At 40.8% G+C, this 17,169-nt stretch overlaps 1 protein-coding gene across 1 annotated transcript; it reads right to left on the bottom strand.

The window, feature by feature from the left end:
- Positions 1 to 7,701: 7,701 nt before the first annotated feature.
- On the bottom strand, positions 7,702 to 15,086 carry LOC141249501 (uncharacterized). The gene is made up of 9 exons (XM_073669645.1): positions 14,984 to 15,086; positions 14,594 to 14,656; positions 13,799 to 13,876; positions 13,220 to 13,333; positions 13,097 to 13,166; positions 10,672 to 12,934; positions 10,399 to 10,617; positions 8,746 to 10,320; positions 7,702 to 8,385 (listed from the first exon to the last, which is right to left on the bottom strand). The coding sequence occupies exons 1-9, from the start codon at positions 15,084 to 15,086 to the stop codon at positions 7,702 to 7,704; spliced, it is 5,169 nt and encodes a 1,722-aa protein (XP_073525746.1).
- Between the last annotated feature and the right edge of the window lie 2,083 nt (positions 15,087 to 17,169).

Raw genomic sequence — 17,169 nt, forward strand, 5'->3', positions numbered from 1 at the left:
GTCTTCCCTCATTCTAATTGCATATGCATATTTATTTATTGCGTGAGTGCCTTTGTCATTTCATTATTTAAATGTATGCATATGTCTGCCTACTTTTATCATTGTGTTTGGGAACTGAGTTTAAGAGCTATTCCGATACCTCTTTGAGTATGTATAGTCATATCGATGGGAACCTAGCATTTGTTTATGGGATCGACCGTATGTTTTATGGGGACCAACCATCTAAGATAGGAACCGAACTTCATAAAACGCAAATGATGCACCTCTTTCAGATTTTCTTTCCCAGTTCCCAGAATATATCCGTTGAAGATATTGAGTTACCAAGAGGTATTTTCCAAGTTTTGCCCAGTGATCGTTGATGTTTGTGACCGTTGAAGTTACTTACATATTAATCCCATACCCCTTCACCGACCCTTTCACCTTATTATTCAAGATTTCACAAAAATATCTCAAATCTCTCCCCTGCCTTTAGATCACCATACCTTCATGCTCATCTCCCTTCTCACTACCTTCAATTCTACTCTCTCTCAACTCCCTACTCACAAAAAGTGGCCAACTTCTCAAACACTAAACAGACCACTCAATGCATTTAGACCATAGAATAAGCTGAGTTTCTTGCGTTTAAGAAAAGGATGCAAGAATCCCAAGCCCTAGTAGAAGCCCAAGCCAAGGCACAAGCCCCTTCTCCCACCATCTCCCATGCGGCTCCTGAAACCGCCGCCCCTACCATCACCACCACAAGAAAGGCCGTCTCCCCCTCCTCCTACATCTACCAAGGCCTTTTCTCCTCCTCCTTCCCCAACAAACCCAAATGTCCACCATCTCAGAATAGACCCCCACCCAATCCATCAGGGTGTCTCAATCTGAGTCAAGCAACTCCAACAAATGAGAGGTGATCGATCTCACAAAGATTGAGGTCAAAGAATCAGCCACAAGCACTAATCTGAGTCAGTGAAGAGAACAAGTCACCCAAGCACACTATCGTTCTCGACGATCAACATAGAACGTATCGCCAGTCACGCAAAAGGCCACTCGCTGCAGGCCCTTCCTTCACGGCCAAGAAAATCATATGCCCTTCACCTCCCATTCATCCATCTCAAAAATCCCTTATCCACATTCCCCAACTAGCAGCGTAGTCGGCTCCAAGGCCTCCATTCCAATGGATATATCGCTGCCACATGTGTCTCGGAATTTCCAAACACGCTCCATCATAGATCTTATCATCATCGGAGCAGGCTTTTGGGAAACTGTCAAATCCAACGAATTCGACATAGCCTCAACAGTAGCAAATCTTGAGCGCACCCGATGGTCTGAGCTTGAGCAAGATCCCTTCGCCTTTGATATGGACGAGGTCAGAATGTTTTACTCAAACCTTAATCCTATGACCTTAGGCACTGGTCAAACATATACAGTCACCTTTCTTTTGTGGAGCGAAAATCCATTCACCATCAACGATAAATTGGTGGCTAAGGTGCTTGGGTTACTCGTTGGTGAGGGCTACTAAGCATTTCCATAGAAGAACTGCCCCTCAAGAAGGGGTGACTGATACCTTCCAGCTCCCTTTTGGTTGGCGAAATATCTCTGATCTCAAAACCAATTTGTTCAGCTTCCATGACAAGCTTATACACCATTTTTTCATTCACAACATCATACCGCTGATAGCATGCATTTTAGGCTAGTTTAGGTCATGTTTATTTCATATAAATAGTATCGTTTTGCTTATTTCTAGTCTTTTTTATTTTATTTTCACAGATTTTCATAGTGTAGGTTTCTTTAGAGATCACAAGCAATCATATGATTGTGTTCAAGTTGAAGGATTGAAGATATGATCCCAAGGAAGGAACTTAATCAGAAGGTGTCAAGGAATGACGAGATCGAGCCAGGACGAGCTACACTTCAAGTGGAAGGAAGAATAGGGAAACTCGACCAATAACTCGTCCGAGTTATAGCCAGAGTCAGGCTTTTCCCCTCACCTACCGATTTGGTCTATGCAAATTTCTTGTAATTTGAGGATTATTTTGGGAAATTACATGGGGGAGTTACACTTGGGGAGGGGGGCTAGTTTTTTTAGGAGAGATTGGAATTTTGGTGAAAACACTTTTTTCCACTTTGAAAACCTTAGTTTTTGGATTTTGGGAGATTGTTGAAGATTTTTACAAGATTGGAGTGTTCTACTCTAGATTAGATCAAGTATTTCTCTTATTCTTATTTAGTTTTATGATTTCTCCATTCTTACATCTTTTTTTATTATTTCTTCCCTTATGAATATCTAAATCCATATTTCTAGGATTGGGGTGATCACAACAATGAATTGGTAGATTTTCATCTTGTGGTTGTCTTTGGTTGCATGGATTCTTGTTTGATTCGATTGTAGGGCTATTATTCTGATTGAGATAATTAATTAGAATTATATTAGGTTGAGTTTGAAAGGAGATACCTATAGATTTCGATTAGACATGGCATGATCTGAAAGGAGATTGCTTATGTTAGACTATGTTGAATTGAACTCGAATAAACTTGTGTGTTCTTGTGGAGATCTAAGTAATCATAGAAACCTAGGCTAGATTGGCCTTAGCTAAGCATGAAACTGGATTTGACCCGTTGTAGTTCTAGTTTCTAAGTGTCTAAAGAACCTAAACTGGATTAGGTTTGCGCAACAGTGGTTGTTAGTTGGAGTTTAGATACGTCTAATGTTATGTGAAAGGAATTAGTAGATTTATCTGATTTCTTGCCGTCCAACATGTCCATGCTATTCTTTGATAAAAACATCTTATAATCTATCAAGGAGTTGTTGTCATGATCCTTAATCCTACATATTTTTCATTCACATAACTTTCGAAAAATTTCATTTTCTCATTGTCGTAGCATAATCATCAAAACCCCTTCTTACGGCTTAGCTTATGAGTTTAGTTACAAAATATACTACTTTGTCCTCGTGGGAATGACTCTAGAAAAGCTACAGTGATTCCCATACACTCGTGGTTAGGCTTAGTCCCGTCAAGTTTTTGGCGAATTTGTCGAGGACATTTGCTAGTATTAATTGTATCTTACAACTGGTTCGACTAAGTCTTTTGTGTTATTTGATCCTTTTCCTATTGAATTTGATATTAGGTTTGTTTCATTCCCATGAGACAGGCTCTAAGCTCTAATAATTTCAACGACTTTGATCCCAAACCTGAGCATGCTTTTCACTTGAGAAGAAGATAACAACGTGATCTTATTGAACAAGAGATGGCTGTTGATGAAAATAATGTGATAGCATGCATTTTAGTATAGTTTAGGTCATGTTTATTTCGTCTTAATAGAGTCATTTTGTTTGTTTCTAGTCTTGTTTTATTTGATTTTCATAGGTTTTTTAGAGTTGGTGTATACTCTTGCTTTTGATTATTTCAGGTGTTTTGGAGGCGTTTTCCTTGGAGATCATGAGCGTTCATATGATGGTATTCGAGTCAAAGAATTTGCAAGGCGGGAACTGAAGGCGGAAGGGGTCAAGGAAGGACGAGAACGAGCGAGATGAGCTACATTTGAAGTGGAGTCCACGGAGGGATACTCGGCCTGCACCTCGGCTGAGTATCTACCCGAGTAAGCAAGGAAGAGGGATACTTGGCCTACAACTCCTTCGAGTATCGGCCCGAGTCGGCTAGTCACTCTTGACTCTTTGTGGTTTTTCTTGTAACTTTTGGGTTTCTTGAGGGTTATTTTTGTATTATCATTTGAGAGGTATAAATAGATTGTTTTAGAACTTGTTTTGGGACCACTCTCCCCACATCTCTCTCTCTCTACCTCTCTTTTGCCACCCTTTGAGTGAGCACCCTAGTTTGCATTTTGCAAATTGTTGATGATTTCTCAAAGATTGGAGTGTTCTATTCTAGATTGAATCACGTATTTAGTTCTCTTATTCTCATCTAGATCTATGAATTTCTCTATTATTAATGATGTTTTTGACTGTTTCTTCCATTATGCATAGCTAATTCCATATTTCTAGGATTGGGGTAATCCCAACAATGAATTGGTAGATTTTTGTTCTTGTGTTTGTCTTTGATAGCATGGTTTCTTGTTGCATTTGATTCTAGGGATCATATTGAGATTGAGATAATTATTTGGAATTCTATTAGGTTGAGTCTGATAAGAGATATCTACAGACTTCAATTAGACATTGCATGAGTCTGAAAGGAGATTTTTTATGTTGGAACTACTTAGAATTAAAACCGAATAAACTTGTTTGTTCTTGGGGAGATCTAAGTAATCATAAAAACCTAGGTTAGGTTGGACATAGCTGAGCATGAAAGTGGATGTTAACCCGGTCTAGTTCTAGTTTCTATGTGCCTAATAGTCTAAACTTGATAACTTTGCGGGACAATGGTTGTTAGTTGGAGTTTTGATACATCTACTATTGTCTGAAAGGATATAGTAGATATATTTGATGGCTTATCGTCAAACAAGTCCATGCTATTCTTTGATAAACACATCTTGTAATCTACCAAGGAGTTTTTGTGGTGATCCTTAATCCTAGATATCTCATATTCACATAACATTCCAATAGTTGTGTTTTCTTATTTTCCTAGCATAATCAACTAACCCTCTTCTTATGACTTAGCTTACCAGTTTAGTTACAAAAATACTACTTTGTCCTCGTGGGAATGAGACTTGAAAAGCTACAATTGATCCCCATACGCTTGTGGGTAGGTTTATCCCTATCAAGGTTTATCCTTATCAACTGGTTCGACTAAGTCTCTTGTGTTATTTGACCTTTTTCCGCTTGTCTTTTATCTCAGGTTTGTTACCTTCTCCTGAGACGAGTTTTGGGCGCTAATAATCTCAACGACTTTGATCCTGAACCTAAGCATACTTTTCACTTGAGAAGAAGACAACAACGCGATCTAATTGAACAAGAGATGGCTGGGAATGGCAATAATTATCATCCGAATAACGTCCTGGATCAGCCACATATGACCTTAGGTGACTATGTGACACCCAATCACTGAGGGCAAGTTTCAGGTGTGGTTTGACCTCCCGTGCAAGCTCGTAACTTCGAGCTCAAGCCTTCTTTGATCAAAATGGTTCAACAAAATCAGTTTGGGGGTTTGCCTTCTGAGAATTCACACCTACATTTGGCCACTTTCATTGAGCTTATGGATACGGTGAAGATCCATGAAGTGATTCAAGATGCACTCTTCTTGCGCACATTCTCGTTCTCTGTACGAGATAGAGCAAAGGCTTGGTACAATGCCATACCTCTTGGTTCTGTTACCACTTGGGAGGAGTTAGCCAATGCATTTCTCAACAAATATTTTCCTCCTCAGAAGACAACCGAGATGAGAAATCAAATTCTAGCCTTCCAGGTGAAAGATGCTGAGTCTCTTTATGAAGGTTGGGAGAGGTTCAAGGAGCTGTGGATGTTGTGCCCTCATCACAGGCAAGAGAAGTGGACTTTGCTACATGTCTTCTATAGTGCAGTTGAGATTTCTACCAGACTTATTATTGATGCTTCAACTGGAGGTAGAATCATATCAATGGATGTCGAGGAATCATGGGATTTGATCGAAGAAGCTCAACACTCTCATTATTATAGTGATGCTCGGTCACTTCCTAAGAAGGCAGCTGAGTTGTATGAGGTGAATTCTGAGACACATCAACAAGCAAATAGATGCTTTGAAACAAGAGATAAAGAGGCTGCATTTGGCGGTTCAAAAGTCCAAATATTAAGGGGCTGGTTCATTCTCTCAAGATACCTCTAATGTCGTTTGTCAGTTTTGTGAAGAAAGTGACCACACTATTTCATCATGCCAACGTTTCAGTGCTCAAGGTGAAACCCAAGGAGAGGCGGAATACATGAATAACTTCAGTCGAGGTCCTAGGAATGACCAATATTCCAACACCTCTAACCCTGATTGGAGGAATCACCCTAATTTCCCTTGGGGAGGAAATCTAGCTGCTCAGAGACACCCCCTGGTTTCCACCCAAGACGCTCTCCACAACAACATCAAGAGTGTTCTCAATCATCTGATGAGTCTACACTTCAACTGATTATGAAGGAGCTACAAAATATAAACAAAAACTGGATAGTCATGATAGCTTGCATGCTCAATATGCCAAGAATGCTCCTAGGCCACATGGTCAACACCCAGGCCAAACTGAGGCCAATCAAAAAGGGCAAATCAATGTTGTGTCTTTGAGGAGTGGAAGGCCACTTGAAGATCCTAAAGTGGTATATCTTAAGAAGAAAGGTGTTGCTATTAATGATCCTGAGGAAGCTAAGGTTCAAGAGAAAGAGGAGAAGGACGAACCTAAGTATGTGCCACCACCACCTTACAAGCCTCCTCTTCCTTTCCCACAAAGGAGAGCCCAAGATCAGCTAGATCACCAATTTGGCAAACTTGTGGAGGTGTTAAAGAAACTTTGAATCAACATTCCATTCACCGAAGCTCTCAAGAAAATGCCAACTTATGTGAAGTTCTTGAAGGAGATCATATCCAACAAGAGGAACCTTGATGATTACCACACCATCGCTTTAAACCAAGAGTGTAGCACTCTCATCCAAAACAATTTACCACCTAAGATTGAAGATCCGGGTAGCTTTAGTGTTCCTATGATGATAGGGAATAGTACGTACATAAGTTGGGTGCTAGTGTGAGCATCATTCTACATCATTCTTCTTTGGGCGATTTCATATGATGATAGGGAATAGATCCGGGTAGCTTTGGGCGATTTGGGTGCTAGTGTGAGCATAATTCTTCTTTCCATATGTAAGGAGCTTGATCTCAGAGAGCCTAGACCAGTGAGGATGACTGTACTAATGGACGATAGATCTATGATCCGTCCGGTTGGTATTTTGGAGGACATTCCCATCCAGATCGAAAAGTTCTACATCCCGATTGATTTCAATGTCCTTGATACTCCTACTGATTCTCCCATTCCAATATTGGTGGGAAGACCCTTTCTAGCTATTGCGGGTGCTCTTATTGATGTGAAGCAAGGTGTTCTCTCCTTCACTATGGGGGAAGAGAAAATTGAATTCAACCTTTGATGTAGGGAAATTCCTACAAGGCTCGGATCTAGAGTTCAAACCTTTCAAACATCAAGAACAAGTGTTCTAGATGTTATCCTAGCTTGGAAACAAGCTTGGATGCAAAATAGAGATAGAAGTGAAATGAAAACAAAGGGGATAAGTTCTTGAGTGATTCTTATTCACTCTTGCAAGCACCTTGGACTTAACCTCAACACAATGCAAGCCAACAAGAAACAAACAAGCTATAACACAACACAACTAGGGGATATACCACCTAGAGCACCATGAGTTTCCCTAATCAAGCTCATACAATAACAATCACACAAACAAGATATAATTGGGTAAGAGATAATGGTTGTTTTCAGTTGTTCAACCAACAAACCAAGGTGGCCTTCAAATGATAGAAAAGGAGTCTATGCTCAACTTACAACTTGTGTGTTTTTAATCAATTCAAAAGCCCGGATAAATGAGCTATCTCTTGGCTTTTATACCAAGTGAGAGCCGGCCCTTTGAACCTCATAAAGTTCACTTACTTAAGACCAAAATACCCTAAGAAATGTTTCATAACAAACATAAGGAAGCTTGTGCAAAATGCACTTGAAAGTGACATAGCCGGCTAGAGGGTCTATCCGGGTATGTCCTAAAGTTAGCTCTTTGTAGCTTGACTTGGTCCAGAAATGACCAAGTGTCCTTCATGGAATTTGTGGAGGAGAGATACCTCTTTGACATATCAAAAGAGTAGAGGCAATGGGCTTCATCTCCTGGTCCATATTGAGAGCTAAAGTGGCATGTATAACTTGATCTTTGATCCTCTTAGCCATGACTCTTGTGATTGCTCTTTGAGGAGTTGATGATAGGGATGCTCCTGCATCATTCCCTCCTTCTTTTGAAGGGCCTGACCTCAGGCCATCTTCAGTATTGATGATTGGAGCCTCGTCTTGTTCTTCTCCTTCACTAGCTTCTGCATCAACATTCTTGAAAAGAGTAAGGTCTCCAATGTTGAAAGTGGGATTGACTCCATACTCTTCTGGGAGGTCAATGACATAAGCATTGTCACCAACCACTCTTAGCACTTGGAATGGTCCATCCCCTCTAGGTGAGAGCTTGGAAGTCCTTAAGTTGGGAAATCTGTCCTTCCTTAGGTGCACCCACACTAGATCTCCTTCTTTGAGTATGACCTTCCTCCTATGCTTGTTCTTTGCCTCAGCTATACTTGTGGCTAAGCTCTCCAGCCTCTCTCTGGTCCTTTCATGTAGCTCCTTGATGAGTTTAACCTGGTTCCCTGCACTATAGTCACACTTCTCTCTGCTAGGCAAAGGAATAAGATCAAAGGGGGTTAGGGGATTAGTACCATACACACACATAAAAGGACTTACCTTGGTGCTTGAGTGTGTGGCCCTATTGTAGGCAAACTCAACATGTGGCAGAATGTCTTCCCATGCTTTAAGGTTAGTCTTAATCAAGGCTCTAAGCATGGTCCCTAAAGTCCTATTAGTCACTTCAGTTTGTCCATCAGTTTGGGGGTGACTAGATGTAGAAAATAAGAGCTTGGTTCCTATCTTTCCCCATAATGTTCTCCAAAAATGACTAAGGAACTTAGGATCCCTATCACTAACTATGGTCCTAGGTAGGCCATGTAGTCTAACAACCTCACTAAAGAATAAGTTGGCTACACTAGTTGCATCTTCAGTTTTATGACAAGGTATAAAGTGAGCCATCTTAATAAACCTATCCACCACCACAAAAATAGAATCTCTGCCCTTCCTAGTCCTAGGTAACCCTACAATGAAGTCCATACTAATGTCTAACCATGGGGCACTAGGGATAGGTAGTGGTGAATACAAACCTTGAGGTTTCACTTTGGATTTGGCCTTAAGGCACTCAATGCATCTTTTAAGCATATGTTCTATGTCTTTGAGCATGTGAGGCCAAAAGAAATGGGAACTCAGTATAGCATGGGTCTTGTCCCTACCAAAATGTCCCATTAAACCTCCTTTGTGAGATTCCTCCACAAGAAGAAGTCTAAGAGAACACTTAGGTATGCACACCCTATCAACCTTGAATAGAAATCCTTCAAACAAGTAAAACTTCCCCAAGGGTCCCTTTTCAAGGCAATGAACATATATATCACAAAAGTCAGAATCATTGCTATAAAGCTCTTTGATGTAGGTGAATCCTAACACCTTTGAATCAAGGGTGGTTAGCAAGGTATGCCTCCTAGAGAGTGCATCTGCTACTACATTGTCTTTCCCTTTCTTATACTTGATAATATAAGGGAAAGTCTCAATGAACTCCATCCACCTACCATGTCTCCTATCAAGCTTGTCTTGGCTTCTAAAATGCTTTAGTGACTCATGGTCAGTATGCAAGACAAACTCATTAGGCCACAAGTAGTGTTGCCAAGTTTTCAACACCCTAAACAAAGCATACAACTCTTTATCATATGTAGAGTAATTTAGAGTTGCACCTTTGAGTTTTTCACTAAAGAAGGCAATAGGTTTACCTCCTTGCATTAGCACACCTCCAATGCCCACTCCAGAAGCATCGCATTCCAATTCAAAAGGCCTTGTGAAATCTGGAAGCACTAGTAGGGGTGCCTTGGTTAGCCTTGCCTTAAGCTCCTGGAATGCCTCTTCTTGGCTGGTTCCCCATTGGAAAACAATGTTCTTCTTTGTGAGCTCAGTAAGGGGTGAAGCAATGGTGCTAAAGTCCTGGACAAATCTTCTATAGAAGCTAGCAAGCCCTTGGAAACTTCTCACTTGTGTTGCACTAGTTGGAGTTGGCCATTCTTGTATTGCCTTAATCTTCTCTTTGTCAACCTCCAAACCCTTGGAACTCACTACAAAACCTAAGAATGAAACAGAATCTGAGTAGAAATCACATTTCTTAAGGTTAGCATACAAAGAAACTTGCTTGAGTTTGGATAGTACTTCCCTTAAATGAATGGCATGCTCATGGAGTGACTTTGAGTAGATAAGAATGTCATCAAAGTAAACTACCACAAACTGCCCAATGAAGCTTCTTAGGACATGATTCATCAACCTCATGAAGGTTGAAGGAGCATTGGTAAGACCAAATGGCATGACAAGCCACTCATACAACCCAAACTTAGTTTTGAAGGCAGTTTTCCATTCATCACCTTCCCTCATTCTGATTTGATGGTACCCACTCTTGAGATCAATTTTTGAGAAGCAAGATGCTCCATGGAGCTCATCTAACATGTCATCTAACCTTGGAATTGGATGCCTATACTTGATGGTGATGTTGTTGATGGCTCTACAATCCACACACATCCTTAGTGTACCTTCCTTCTTAGGCACCAACAAAACTGGCACAGCACAAGGGGACATGCTTTCCCTTATGTACCCTTTCTCTAACAACTCTTGGACTTGAGTTTCCACCTCCTTACTTTCCATAGGATTCATTTTGTAGGCTGGCCTATTAGGAAGTACCTGCCCTGGAATGAAATCAATTTGATGTTCAATACATCTTAGTGGTGGAAGTCCATTGGGTAGCTCTTGTGGAAACACCTCATGGAACTCATCTAGCACTTCTTGGATAGCCTTAGGCAATGTGTAGTTGGGTGCTTCAGATGTCAAAGTGTGAGGCTTGACCAATCTCATTAGCATAGCATCCTTAGGTAGGAATTCATCCCTTGAAACTTCCTTGAACACTAGCATGGAGTATTGTCCTTGGAACTTGGAGATGTGCGAAACCAGGGGCTTGTCCTTGGTCTTAGGCCTCTCTTGTGCTACCATCTTGCCCCTTTCCTTGGCTCTCTTAGCCTCAGCTGCGTCCACAATCTGAAGGGGTGTCATAGGTTTCAAGGTAATCAACTTACCATTAACCATGAAGGAGTACTTGTTAGAAAAGCCATCATGTGTAACCCTATTGTCAATTTGCCATGGTCTCCCTAAGAGTAAATGGCAAGCCTGCATGGGTAAGACATCACAAAGAATAGTATCCACATATGAGCCTAGCTTAAAGGTTACATTACATTGCTTGTGAACCTTGAGTTCTCCACAATCATTCATCCAATGTAGTTTGTAAGGTCTAGGATGCAATATGGATGGCAAGTCTAACTTTTCTATCAATTCACTACTAGCTATATTGCAACAACTACCTCCATCAATAATCACATCACAAACCTTGTCTTTTATCATGCATCTACTATGGAAAATGTTCTCCCTTTGGTTATCTTCAACCAATTCAGTTTGGACACTTAGAACTCTTCTACAAACTAGCACTTCACCATGTTCATAACCTATCTCCTCTGATTCTTCCCCTAAGTCCACATCTAGGTCATTACTAGGTTCATTATCTTCATGCTCACTTTCTGATTCATATTGTCCCATAGCATTAAAAAACATAACTCTCTTGTTAGGACAATCTCTCATGAAATGGCCTTTACCCTTGCATTTGAAGCACTCTAAACTACTAGATCTAGGGTAAGGAGTATTAGACACATTGGGAGGTTTAGAAGTACTCCCTGAATTGCCCATGGCTTGGCCTTGGGGCTTAGGTGGATCCCTTTGTGGGTAGGTTCCCTTGGGTGCTTGAGTAGGGGTGGTGCTTGGCTTGTTAGCCCATGGGGTGCTTGATCCCATTGGCCTAGAAGTGGGCCTTGTTGTTTGCACCATCCTAGCCTTCATCTTCCTTTCAACCTTGATAGCATTATGAAATAATTGTTCACTAGTTTCATAAGGATACATGTCTACCTCATTGGAGATGGAAGGGTTCAACACCCTTAGAAACCTTGCATTGGTGGCCATTGGGTCTTCTCTGATGTTGGCCTTGATCATGGCCATATGCATTGCATTATATACCTCCTCCACACTCTGACTTCCTTGCCTCAAGGTCTCTAACTTGTGCCTTAGCTCCCTTGCATGGTGCTCAGGTACAAATCTTCCTCTCATGACCCTCTTCATTTCATCCCAATTTTGGATGGGAGGCTCTTGTCTTTCTCTTCTCTCCTGGACCAAGTTGTCCCACCACAACATAGCATAATCTTGGAATTCAAGGATAGCAAGTTGTACCTTCTTTTCTTCATTGAAGTTGTGGCATGACCAGATTTGGTCCATCTTTCTTTCCCATGCCATGTAGGTGTCCGGATCACACTTGCCCTCAAATGGTGGGATCTTCACCTTTATCTTGCCAATGCCATCCTCTTCTCTTGGCCTAGGCACTTGCTCAAACCCTTGATCATACCTTGGTTGCCTTGGAGCTGGTTCTAGATGGTGTACTGGGGCATGTCTAGGAGCTTGCTCAAAAGGTTGCTCATGTCTAAATTCCCTAGGAACATACCCATAAGGGTGCTCATTCCTTTGGAACCTTACCCTCCTTCCTCTGTTTCCTCTTACTCCAAATCTCATGTTCCTATCACCCTGAAACTCATCAATAAAATCATCACTATATCTATTCACATTAGGAGAATCAAAGTTAGGAAACTCCCTTGAGTATTGCATAGGTGATGGTCTTGCCAAGGGTGAGACATGTTCTCTAGTTGGTATCCTAATAGGCTCAGGTCTGTTTATGGGTGAGATGGAGCCTATCCTCACATCTTGTCTAGGAATAGGAGCATGGGAGTGTGCATGAGAGGGTTCCCCAGGTTCATACTGGTTCCTTAAGATCCTAGGGGAACTCCTTGGTGATTTCTGTTTTGACTCCAATGTTGCCATTCTACTAGAAAGCTCTTGGTGATTTCTAGCTATGGTCTCATTAAGGGTCCTTATGAGTGAGGCTAGGTCTGGTTGAGGGTTGGTGATACTTTGTTCTGAGTTGATCAAAGGGTTCACCTCCTCTTGTTGAGAATGATGGGGTGAGCTAGACATTGTCACACAAACAACAAGCAAAGATGTTAAGTTAGAGTAATAACTTGTGTTTGATTTGTGTCTTCCCTCACACTCAAAGATAATCTCACAATCTCTGCTCAATACAGTACCTTATAAGTGTGAAATGATTTGAGTGAAGCTAGATTAAGTACACTTAAGGATGCCAAAGAAACAATAGTTATAGCATGCAGTTTAGGTACTTAGGCAAACAGAATGTTTAAGTGTGTTTAGCTCAAGAGGGGCGAAAGACTATTACCTTAGTCTGAGGTGAACAAGAAGCCCTTGGAGTCCCTTTGTAATTGCCTTCAAAAGTTCCTTGGAAAAGGCTGAGGATTGTGTTTAGGAAAAGAAGTTAAGTGAACCACCTTAGGTGTACTACTTCTCTTAAGGCTAAAAGGTGGGGTATGGCTTAAGTTGTGAAGGGCACTTGGCAATCCCTTCTCACCGTCTTCACTTAGTATTGTGACCACTTGGTCACGTTCCAAATGTTGCACTTGGAGTACACAACAAAAGGCACAAGGTTTAATTAAGAATAGGCAAGCTAGCACGTTACCCGGGTACAAAAGTGTGTTGCAAGCAACTTTGGGTGTGTGTTTCAAGAGGTCAATGAGCTGCAATGGATGTGAATTTTCTTGACCCTTGTAGTGGAGGTTTTTCTAGGTAGAAGGCTCAGGTCACATCCAAAAAGGCACGACCCAATGAGGCTGCAATGTCTTGTGAATATGCTAGGTCAACACTTTTGAAAAGGAGAAATGACACTTTACCGCTTTGGGAAAGGTTTTTGGCTTTAGTGTTTGGACAATCTACTCGTGCCCTTGGTCTGATTTTTGTTGCCCTCAACAGATCAAATGTTGTTCTTCATGGGGCTCATAAGTGTTCTTCGTTTGGTTGTGTTTGGATTGAGGGGTGAAGCTTCAAAGTTGGGTTCTTGACCACTTTTGTGCGTGAAATCAAGCACCCAGTTTACTACTTCTGGAACGATTTTCTTTGCCTTGGTCAGAACGATCTACTTGGTGGAATTGGATGATTTTTGTTGCTGTAGAAAGATCAAGACCTGTACTTTACACTTTGTTCATATTGTTTTTGAAGATGGTTGTGTTTGGTAGGGCTAAAAAGGCTTGGCTTTCGGTATCTTGCTCGGCGCTGGTTCCCGGAACAAGGCACCGGTCCGGGTGAATGGTTGGTTTTTCCTTGGAACTTCCGAAGCGTAACTTAGGGAATTCCTTAGGCAACTTCCTCACCTTCAACCTTGGTTTTAGTCCTGCAAAAACTTCAAGCAATCATCTTGGTTAGACCAAAGAAACAAGGTAAAGAAAGGCTAGCTTTTGTGGGTTTTCAACAATGTTTTTGTCAAGTGTTCTTGCAAGAACTTTGCAAGGCACTTGGTTTTGGGTTTTCTAAGGTGAACAAAGGATGAACTCACTGAGCTCTGATACCACTTGATGTAGGGAAATCCCTACAAGGCTCGGATCTAGAGTTCAAACCTTTCAAACATCAAGAACAAGTGTTCTAGATGTTATCCTAGCTTGGAAACAAGCTTGGATGCAAAATAGAGATAGAAGTGAAATGAAAACAGAGGGGATAAGTTCTTGAGTGATTCTTATTCACTCTTGCAAGCACCTTGGACTTAACCTCAACACAATGCAAGCCAACAAGAAACAAACAAGCTATAACACAACACAACTAGGGGATATACCACCTAGAACACCATGAGTTTCCCTAATCAAGCTCATACAATAACAATCACACAAACAAGATATAATTGGGCAAGAGATAATGGTTGTTTTCAGTTGTTCAACCAACAAACCAAGGTGGCCTTCAAATGATAGAAAAGGAGTCTATGCTCAACTTACAACTTGTGTGTTTTTAATCAATTCAAAAGCCCGGATAAATGAGCTATCTCTTGGCTTTTATACCAAGTGAGAGCCGGCCCTTTGAACCTCATAAAGTTCACTTACTTAAGACCAATATACCCTAAGAAATGTTTCATAACAAACATAAGGAAGCTTGTGCAAAATGCACTTGAAAGTGACATAGCCGGCTAGAGGGTCTATCCGGGTATGTCCTAAAGTTAGCTCTTTGTAGCTTGACTTGGTCCACAAATGACCAAGTGTCCTTCATGGAATTTGTGGAGGAGAGATACCTCTTTGACATATCAAAAGAGTAGAGGCAATGGGCTTCATCTCCTGGTCCATATTGAGAGCTAAAGTGGCATGTATAACTTGATCTTTGATCCTCTTAGCCATGGCTCTTGTGATTGCTCTTTGAGGAGTTGATGATAGGGATGCTCCTGCATCAACCTTCCTAAGGCTGTGAAGCAGCCTGCTTTTAAGGATGATGTTTCTAGCTTGGATATGGTTGACAAATCAACCCAAGAATCCTTGATGACCATTTTGATTGATGATCCGTTGGAGTATTTTCTGACTGAATGTGTGACCGAAGTTGGCAATCTAGAGCTACTTGCTGATGTGATCTTAGAATTGGAATCTAGTAATGAGGTGCCTGAGACCGTTATTGAGACCCTATCTAGTGAAGACGTCTCTCCTATGGAGGAGACTTAAGAGGCACAAAAAGTGGAGTTGAAGACACTTCCATCCAATTTGAGGTTGAAGGAGTCCTTGATTTCTACTTCTATAATGCAACCTTCTTATTGGGATCTTGATCCGGGGGATGGTGGCCATCTTCTCCGTCTACCTAATATGGGGAGAGTTTCTCTCAAAGGTCGACTTCCTCCTCGACCGCCTTCTCAAGAGTAGTTCATTGTGAGTACTTCTCTTCATATTGCTCTTTAATTATACAATGGGGTCAATTTTAGTTTTAAGCTTGGGGGAGGGGAGTATTTTCTTTGCATTGCATGCACGTTGTTTAGAGTTGCATTTTTCATTTGTTTTATTTTATTTTATTTTTTGTTTTGATTTTTTTGTCGTGTGTGTCGGTTATCACTTTCCCCTGCATGTTCCTTTGTGAGTTCTTATAATGATGCATTGACTGAGAATATTTTTAATATGCTTTAGTTGTTAATATTACAATTGTGTTACGAGGATGATATGATTGATCACGCTTTTGACATTAACCTGAGCATGTGGAATTTGATTAAGATTCGTTAGGACCGATACTATATTTTCATAAGTCCTCTCATCTCATATTTTTATCATGTTGTTTATATTTGCTTCTTTCCTCTTCATAAAAAAATAAAAAATAAAAAAATAACAAAAAGAGAACCCCTGGGGTGTTGCTTGAGTGGTTGACAGGTAGCAGTAGATCCTTGGTGTAGTAATTCCGCTCGAGTTCGAAACATGCTGCTGCTACTAATTGAGGACATTCTGGAGTGTTTGGCAGGGAGGAGTAGATCCTTGGCGTGGTAATTTCGCTCGGGCTTGAAACATGCTGCTGCAACTAATTGAGAACACTCACGTTAAGAGGATTTTTTTTTTTTGAAAAAGTGAAGAAAAAGGAAAAGAAGGAACATATGACAAAAATGGTATTTCTTTGGTTGGGTTGTGACTATTGTGTTTATTGTGTTGGAACTAATGTTATCAAGTCATTGATTGAGATGCAAGATAGGAAGGAATTTGTTTTCTGTTTGATCTTTCGTTGTTATCGTTCATATATCACTTGGATAGATATAATTTTTGTATATTTCTTGGATTCATTGTCGTGTGCTTTCTTGGGACAAGCATAATGATTTTCCAAATAACATCTTAGATCAGCTACATATACCCCGAGGGAAAGTTTCAAGTGTGGTTTGACCTCCAGTGCAAGCTCGTAACTTCGAGCTCAAGCCTTCTTTGATCAACATGGTTAAACAAAATCAGTTTGGGGGTTTGCCTTCTGAGAATCCGCACCTACATTTGGCCACTTTCACTGAGCTTATGGATACGGTGAAGATCCATGAAGTGAGTCAAGATGCACTCTTCTTGCGCACATTCTCATTCTCTCTACGAGATAGAGAAAAGGCTTGGTATAAGGACTTACCTCTTGGCTCTATTACCACTTGGGAGGAGTTAGCCAAGGCATGTCTCACCAAATATTTTCTTCCTAAGAAGACTGCTAAGATGAGAAATCAGATTCTAGTTTTCTGGATGAAAGATGATGAGTCTCTTTATGAAGGTTGGGAGAGATTCAAGGAGTTGTTGATGTTGTGCCCTCATCACGGGAAAGAGAAGTGGACTTCGCTACATGTATTCTATAATACAGTTGACATTCTACTAGACTTATTATTGATGCTTCAGCTATAGGTTTAATCATGTCAATGGATATTGAGGAAGCATGAGATTTGATCGATGAAACCACTCAACATACTCATTATTATAGCAATGCTCGATCAAT

This window comes from Phyllobates terribilis, unplaced genomic scaffold, assembly GCF_046119375.1.
Source record: "Phyllobates terribilis strain yellow unplaced genomic scaffold, ASM4611937v1 Scaffold_4672__1_contigs__length_58342, whole genome shotgun sequence".
Classification (NCBI taxonomy): domain Eukaryota; kingdom Metazoa; phylum Chordata; class Amphibia; order Anura; family Dendrobatidae; genus Phyllobates; species Phyllobates terribilis.